Below are 8,859 nucleotides of genomic sequence, written 5' to 3'. Positions count from 1 at the left end.
CGCTCTCTTGCTAGGCAACTAAGTTTTCTAAATCCTCTAAATTTACACATCATACCACTGCTAGGTTTGACCTGTGCCCTGACTTTAACGTAGAAACCAAGCTCTGATCTGACGTGCAGCTCTGCAAATTCATGTTATAAATGGGTAATTGCAGTTACTGTTATTAAAAAACTAATAAAACCAGGACGTCACGAACAGCACGGAGGCCACCAAGATGCCCAACCCTGACAAAGTCAGATTAAAAGAGAAGAAGTTGAGGCAACCTGCGCGCCGCGGAGCGACCCCCGGCGCCCCATCCCCGCCGGGCGGCGCCGGGCCGCACCGCACCTAGGCCGGCCCCGTCCCCGCCTCCGCCGCCGCTACAAAAGCGGCCGCTGGAGCCCCCGCGGCGCCCGCCGCCGCGCTGCCGTCCCCCGCCGCGGAGCCTCCGCGGGGAGCGGGAGCCGGAGCCTCGCCGGGCCCCCGCGCATGGGGGGCCGCCCCGGACATGCCCTCCTCCCCGCCGGCGGCGCCGCTCGGCTTCGCTCTCCTGCTGCTGGCGGCCGCGGGGAGCTCCCTCCCCGTCAGGCGGGTGAGTGCCGCGGCGCTGCCGCCGCCGTCCGCCCAACTTGCGCGGCCGCGCTGAGCGGCGCTGGCGGCTCGGGCGCCTCCCCCTGCCCGGCCCGGCGCCCCGGGGTTACTCCGCTCCCCCCGTCCGCGCTGGGGATGCGGCGGCGGGGGCTGCTCTCCGCCGCCGTTTTCCGCGGAGCGGGAGGCGGCTGCGGGGGAGCTGCGGGAGGCGGCCGCGGCTCCTGGTGCCCGGGTGCGCCTCGAGGACAAGTTGGCAGTTGAAACCGTTACTTTTTGGGTGCCCGCGCCGACGCTCGCCGCGGAAGCAGCGGCCGCCGGGTTGCTGCGCGGCGCCGTTGCGCGCGTGCGGCCGCCGTGCAGCTCCGGCGCCCGTCGCGTGCGCCCCTGCGGGGTGTCCGGGTTTGAGGGGAGGGGGGAAGCGGGGAGGGCGCCCTCGAGGCGACGCTTCCCCCTCAGCCGCAGGACACAGCGCGCTCGTTGGTAACGTCAAACCAGTTCGCTGCCGTGGGAAAACCGGAGCGGGGTCGCGGCGGTGGGTTGTAGGGGGCTGTGCGGGGGAGCGAGCCGCGGGGGGAAACCCCTTCGCTGACACCGAGCCGGGGACGGTGGGCAGGAGCTGCCAGGGTCTGTCAGGGGCGGCTCGCCTCGCCTCGCCTCAGCGCTGCCTCCCCGAAGCGCCGGGCGAACGACGCCAGCGCTGCCTCTGGCCGCGGCCAGGTGAAACAAGCGAGGCCGCGGGGTTTTCTTCTTGTTTCGCGGGACCCGTGGGCGCGGTGGAGCTGCCGGCCCTGCCGAGCTCTGCCGCCGAGCAGCCCGGAGCATCAGGCGCGGCGGAGGCTGCTCAGGCGGGTGCCGGGCTGCGCAGTGCGTGCACGGCGTGAAGGTGGGAAAACGAAGTATAATTTGTTGTGAAGAGCAGCCAGAGGCGATGGGGAAGAGGGAGGGGGTGACGGACAGAGAAGGCTGACTGCAGTTTGGTGGGGCTGGGGACGGAGAGAGACGAGGGCCTGGTGAGAGGGTGGAGGTGACAGGAGGAGGGCTGCTACTGTAGGGAGAGCAAGGGCAGACTCGAAGCTGAGGCTATGGGCTGCAGAGGTGAAGGAAGGGACAGTGAAGCTGACGATGGACCAAGTTTACTGTCTGTGCAGCTTCTTTTCGGTTGCTAAAAGTTTTTGAGGTTACCGATTTATACAGAACAGCACTAAGATGATCTGTTTAGTTCCTAGCAAGGTCTGAGTCTGTAAAGTTGTCTTAGGTATTGGCTTCTGGGTTGTTTTAGTGGTTTTGTTTTTCCTTATTATGGACATCAGGCCCTTAAAGGAGCAACAGGCACAAGGTGCATCAGGGAAAATTCCAGTCAGGAAAATCTCTTCATCATGAAGATGATCAAATACTAAAATGGGGGTCCAAGAGGCTGGGGAGCCTCCATCCATGGAGCTGTTTGTTATTTGACAGGATAAGGCACGGAGCAAACTAATGATGGGGCTGCCAGAGGCAGGGAATGAAAGTGAAGTACCTTTCCTAGCAAAGGGATCTGCTTTAGCTGGATGTGGAACTGCGGGGAGGTGATAAGAAAGAAGCTTCTCTGGTCTCAACACCGTGATCGCCCTTTAACTTCAGTCTTGCAATAAGATGAGTACTTTTGTAGCCTCTTCTGACACTAGAGGGTCTTATCTGACAACTTGTCTAGAGCAGTGATTGCGCTTGTTGTACGCTGAGAAAACATATAAAATACTCTGCTCAATCCTAACTATAGAAAAGCACAGGACTTCTGCTGTCAGGAATCTTTTCTCAGGTTCAGTTCAGAATAGTGTTAAAGGTAATATTTAAAGTAAACTGAAAATAGCACTGCTTAGGCAGTAGTGGATAGTAAAATCAGCTGGATTTCAGTGGATAGATAACAGCTGGATGTCGGTGGATAGATAACAATCAGCTGCAAGGTCTTCTGGTTTAAGTGGGCAAGACAGGTGTGAGAGGAAGGTAGAATGATTTGCTATGGAGTTGGAGAAGAAGTATTTTATTGGTGCTGTGACTACTGTTTTACTTTAACCTTCTCTCTCTTTCCCCTCAACCCCTCAAACAAGTGAGAAAGGGGAAAGAGAGAAGAGAAAGCTGAGACCGTACCTAGAAGGAAGAAAAATTTCAGTCCAGAGTTTTTATTTGAGGTGGTGCTGGTTACTTGCCATCATCTTGAACGCAGGGTGACTGGAAATTGCTTAATAAGTGTCTAGATCCTCTGTACTGCATTGTGAGTAGTAAAATGACCAAAAGCTGGTAGCATATGGCTGCATTGCAGAATCCTATTGCTAAAGACAAGCCTGTGTCCTTTCCCTGCTTGGCCTTGAGCAGCAATGTCCTGCTGCTGACAGAGCTGACACATGGCTGGCTGCTGGTTCTTTCCCATCCAGTTCTCTCTTGGATTTGGATTTCAGATGCCAGTTTTCTATGTAGTACTTACGCTCAAAGATTTGATAAGATAATCTTGAATAAAGTAGTTTAAATGTCAGTGAAAAGCAGACAGGAGCTGTGCCACAGTTCTTACCTGGGGGTTCTGTTCTTCAGACTACCTCAGTGCTTTTGTTCCACAGCCTAAAATGTGAATATTACAGGCTCCTGGGTGGCAGTACACACAGTTGAATTCAGTGGAAAGGTTACAGATCTTTTGCTCTCCTCAGCTTTTATATCTGAAGTGCTCTTGTATGGGAATAGAAAAGTACTCGCATCAATATCAACGTTAATTAGAGCGTATGGGTATTTAGGTATGTGTATGCTATTGGTGTTCTCAATTACTATTGTGTTACTCAGGCTTATTTAGATATAGTTGCTAATCTGTTCTCCAAACCAACAGTCAACATGACTTCTTAGGTTGTGGGTATTAGGGGCGCACATAGTTACTGCTACTTGCTCAGCCTTCTGAAGCCTGCCGCAGCTGCTTCTAGTTCTGCAGCATCTGCTTCTTTGACCATGGGTATGTAGGGTCAGGTATTTGTCTCTGAGAGTGCTAGCTTTGACTCCTGATAAGCCATGATGAAAAGATGCAATGTGAGGGGGTGGTTTCAAATGCCTGATTAGTCTGCTGTACTCTGCCCTTGACAGCACAGAGGTCCCTGTGTGTTTGAATGTCCCAGCACAGGCTTGCAGGACTGTGCCTATTTTGACTTCTTGTCTTCTGTTGCATGCCCTAATGCTGAGAGAACTGAACCTGTCCTGTAGATTTGTGTTCCTTACAAGTCATTAGGGTAGGGAAATGGCTATAGAGCTTGGCTGAAAAACAAATAGAAAAGTGACCTGATAACCAGTGACTCCACGCAGAAGCAAGGGTGGGGGCTTCGACTGCATCTTGATTTAGTTGGGTCTTCACCTGGGCAAAACCCCCTCCATGCTTAGGTTGGCTGGAAGTTCTGCATCATTCTTTTTCTTTCTCCATTTTCTTCTCCCAAAAGCTCACCTGGAGCTGGTTTTCTTGTTGACTGCACTCTGAAAATCAAATCGTGCTAGACAAGTCTCAGCAGCATACTGGCAGTGATACTACAGCAGCATACTACAGCACTCATACTGGCAGTGGTATAGAAAGTAATGGAGAAAAGGATGAAGAGACAAGGTCTGACACTCTGCCACCTTGCTGTAGTTATTACCAAAGGATACTTGGCTGGCTTCTAGGTAATGGGCTCCTTTCCCAGGAATATGGCCAGGTTCTTCAAAACTTGGTATTTGCAGGCCACTTAAATTCATTACTATATTAATATGGTGTAAAACTTTAAATTGTTTAATAGTACAATCATCTGAATTAATACAGATTAAATCAGCATCCAAATGACTAACACCTTTATGTATTCAGAAAATAATGTGGGTTTTGTTGTTTACTTTTTTAGAAACAACTCTAATTTTCTAGAAATTCTATAAAGCTAGTGACAGTGTGTGTGCTATAAAACTAGATGCCCTAATGCAGCAAATCTGATTATACCTTATATAAACGAAGGTACTTAATTACTTGTTATTATATCCCAAACCTAAATGTATTGGGGGGGGGGGAACCCCAAACATTTTGGGCTTAAGGAGCCTAGGATATCAGATCTCCAAGGGCCAAAGGAGAGGACTGTATTTTATGCAGCAGAACAATGACTTGGCCCTTCTCATTGTTTTAAAGCTCTGATGTCTGGTCCAAGCATGTTTAAGGGAGTGAAACGGTTATCAAATCTTTCTCCCTTTCCCCACATTTCTAGTGCCATTACTGCACCCCCCTGCCAAACTAGGCAGCAGTCTGAAAGAGTTTGGACAAAAGTATTTGAGGTAAAGTGTAGGCAGATACAGGTGGGCATGGAAGGGCGTGTTTCATGGCTGTATCAGTAGTGCAGCATGTGTAGCTCTCTTCTGTGAGAAGAAAAACCTCATATTCTCAAAGTGAGGGAGGTGGAGCTTTGCATAACTAAAACTCCTGCCCTCCAAAAGTTGTGGCTCTGTAGCTGCAATAAAGTTCAATGAAACCAGGCCTGATATACAAAGCATAAACAGTTGTGTGCTGACTGTCAAAGACATTTTTAAATGTATTGTATCATATCCTGTTTGTGTTAGCCTGGCAAACTAAATTGAACTTTAATTTGCTGCGTTGATTGATCGCCAGTTACTTGAGAGGACAAACCAGGAGGGGATGTTATCTCTGAAATCACAGGGCCTTCGCTAGTTTACAACTTGGAGCAGTCCTTTGGAAAACTGATTGTTCCCTTCTGCAATGCCGTAGTGAAATGGAAGCTATTATCTGTGTGTTCCGCTTCTTTAATTAAAAGCTTTTGTATTTCTTTCTCTGTGGTAAACTAGTGTATGTACTGCCGCCAAGGCTGTCTGCTCAAGTTTCCTTGGCGCAGTGCATCAGTTCTATTAGTTTGTGTCTTAACAAAAGTAGTTTACACAATAGCAGATATGTGTTTGCTATGGAAAAAAATTGTCTGCTTAGTAGATAAGAGACCTTCCGTTTAAGCCCTACAATGTTGTTTTCTTGGGAGACTGAATTAAAACATCGCGCAGGAACTCCTTTAGTTAAATCAAATCTTCCTAACCTAGCTACTCAAGAAAAGACTGAGTTTAATGCTTGCATCCAATGCTTCCCATCAGAAGAGGGATAGGGTAAACAGTATCTAGGGATCTCTAGCTTGCCACATGGAAGATAGCCCCTTCAAATGTCATAGTTTTATACAAAATGCAGCAAATTTGAACTTACAATCGGGGAATATAGGTTTGCTGCTGGTGGCTGAATACTGTTGTTTGCCTCTTTTTGTTCAGTATTGGAAACTGGTATTTATAAATCGTGACCACACTGGCCTATGGTCTGCTGCGTTCCAGCGATCCTTTGGTGTGAGCGTAGAGGAGCTCATGAAATGCGCGTTGATCTTCACAGGTAGGAGGAGAATCTCCCGGCAAAGTTGCAGCAGCATCATCATCTGTGGTTTGTAAGCATAAGCATGGAATGGAAAGTAGATGCTGGAGGAAGGTAGATGACTCTACTGCCATGCATGTGGACCTGTGCAAAGGGAAACTCCCTGCAGTTTTATCAGGACTTCAGGAAGCCTTTCAGACAGTGTTCCTGAGATACAGTGTGGCAGATATTTGTGGAGGAGAATGTGAGTGCATTTCTGCCAGTTATCTTCCCCTTAATCTTTATGGTCTTCTTAAAGAAACAAGCAACAACTCCTGCCCTCTGAGGTACGTGAATGAATTGATACAGCTTGCTAAGTGCAGATGTGATAGTATAAGAATCTCTCTCCCGAATGCTTACATGAAAATCTTGTGAGCAACCCCCTGCACCAAGTTCAAGTATGGCTTCTTAATAGTCTCATAAATAATGCAGCTATGTATAGAATAGACACTGGCTTAATTTAATTGAATGAACAATTAAAAAATGGTAACTGGATAGAGGAAATTGTAGTTTACACATGTGGAAAAGAATAGTTCCTTCAGCTGGTTGTTTTACTGACTACATCTTGTTGCTGTTTCACTATAATTGATTGATAATGGATTGCTGTCTTAGTCCAGTCTGGTATTGACTGCTATTTTTCTTGCAATTGATTGCATATCATTGTTAGTTCACCCTCTCGCCATCTTTTTCCTGAATTGTTTTATGCTGGCTTTCCCAATCACCGTATTTTTCTGTCTTGTGCTCTTCTGTCCATTGAGCTCATTTGCATTCTCCTATTCTGTTCTTGCCTTGTCTCACTTATGCACGTGCCCTGCCATTCTCCCAGTGCCTTCTGTGATGCCTTCAGCACAATTTTTGAAACTTGCATTCTTGTCTGGATGTGTGGTTTTAGCTGTTGTTTGCTTGTGCCCTTTTCCTTGCTCTGTTGCTACTCCTGTGCACTATGGGAGAAGTTCAGGAAAGTGAACCTGCTTTCTGATTGTGCCTTGAAAGTAGCTAAAGAGTCAAGATCTGTGTGGAAGAACCTTCTGCAAATGTTAGAGGATGAACTCCTTGAGCACATTTGAGAAGCTTGTGGCTCTTTTGGTGTGCTGCCTTCTTCACTACCTCCCGTTTCGTTAAAGGACAAGTGAGCATGAGTTAGCTTGCCATCTACATCTTGTTATACTTGGGGCATATTTTCTGCTCACCCACTCATGCCTCTTACCATTGTTCAGACTGATTTTTTCCCCTGCCCTCTCTGTAAAACTGCACTACTGCTCCCCCCCCCCCCCCCCGAAGGAGTTTCTTGCCAATTAGTTAGACTTATTGTCTTCAGGGCAAACAGGAGGGGTGTGTGTATGGACATATCTGCATGGGACAATCTCTGAAATCTTGCTCTCTTTAAGACTTGCATTTCCGAGTAGGACATTTTGGTAACCCCTCTGACATCTGCAGTTCTGGTGCTGCTCAGCACATCAGTCTGAAAACTGAGCCAGGGAAAAGCTGGAGGGAAAACAGTGCTCTCGTATATATCCCTCTCTAAATGGGAAGAATGGTGGCCACCAAGACTTTTGCTTTGAGTACATCTCTGGTGCTTGGCAGAAGCTTATGGAACAGTCTTCCTACACCAGACCATGTTTTTGTGGCAGCATGAGTACTTCAGGCTGTGACTTGCTCTTACAGGTGGACAAGCCAAACGCAGACAAGAAGCTCAGCTACCAGAAGAGCTGCCTCCTGAGTGCTCTGGCTCTGTTCATAGTGGGTTTTTCTCTGGTGCTCTGAAAGGTGGTCCAACTACTTGTGAGCATGTCTTATGTGTTGAAGCAAGTTGAGGAATGGCAGCTGATGCCATAACCAAGCTTTACCATGCTGTCTGCTGAGCTCTGATTATCAAGGGAGACGTACAAAACTCCTTCCAAAGGAGTGTGTGGATTGCATCTCTTAAAATCAGACTCGGGATATTTCAGGATATGTAACATCAATCTTTTCCTCTGAATTCTGCTAGAACAAACTTCTCTGTGTTTCCTTCCCATAGGAAACAACTGTCTTATTCTTCCATTTGCTAATATTCCTACCCCTGTCTGCTCTATAGATATCAACGCTGCTCATGGTATTGACCAACATCTCCTGGATGCTATATTCATCCTTATGTATTGTTTCATTCTGAAAACTGTAAAATGTTTTTTTGCTCAAAGCATATTCCAGTTGTTTCATTGCAGCTCAACTCTTTGCAACTAAGTTTCAAAGAGTTTGTTTTTAATATGATCAGATTATGAGTCAAATTTTGCTTTTGCTCACCTCTTTTATCAGTTCGGTCTTTCTCGGCACCTGAATAAAGCCCTCATAAAACGAGCGTAATTGAACTGCATGACAATGTGGGGTGTGATTGGGGGAATAAAGGAGGGATGGTAAGTAGATGACTTCTCAACTGCAGCAAGTGTGACTCGGTCCTCTAAGAATCTCTTAGAGCAAATAAATCAGAGGATTACCTTGTTACCTTGATGGGTGTCAAAACCTGCCCCCACCTTCAAAAAAAACCCAACCAAAACCAAAAAACCACCCTAAACCAGAACTGAACTTCCATAGTATTGTAGAACATCCATTTTTTTCTTTGAAGTTTGCTGTCACTGTATAGGGCATTAGGAGGATAGTAGGTGAGAGGGCATGGTATGTCCCTGCAATTGCAGAGATCTCATCACCAAATCTTTTATTTTTTCAAGATGACGTAGTCAGCTTTTAATGGAAAGAAGAAAGGACAAAGAGTCTGTGCTCTGTTAGTTGCTAGATTTGAGGCCACATGTGCACAAAGCATACAAGAAAGTATTTGATGTGCATGTTAGCAGGAGCCTTGGTGGACATGGCTAAAGATTGTATTCTATGCTGCCGTTCATCTCTAA

The 8,859-nt window shown here is 47.5% G+C and overlaps 1 protein-coding gene across 1 annotated transcript in view; it reads left to right on the top strand.

The window, feature by feature from the left end:
* Positions 1-487: 487 nt before the first annotated feature.
* GLP1R (glucagon like peptide 1 receptor) overlaps positions 488-8,859 on the top strand; it is a gene marked incomplete at both ends in the record, with an annotated part of 87,423 nt that continues 79,051 nt past the window's right edge. Inside the window, one exon of the mRNA XM_082305449.1 lies at positions 488-571. Coding sequence (XP_082161575.1) covers positions 488-571 — 84 coding nt within the window. The remainder of the gene's footprint in view (positions 572-8,859) is intronic.

The sequence above is a fragment of the Platalea leucorodia genome (genome assembly GCF_965183815.1).
Source record: "Platalea leucorodia genome assembly, chromosome: 3".
NCBI classification, from domain to species: Eukaryota; Metazoa; Chordata; class Aves; order Pelecaniformes; family Threskiornithidae; genus Platalea; species Platalea leucorodia.
The sequence above is the reverse complement of the archived record's forward strand: the minus strand, read 5'-3'. Positions and strand labels throughout refer to the sequence as shown.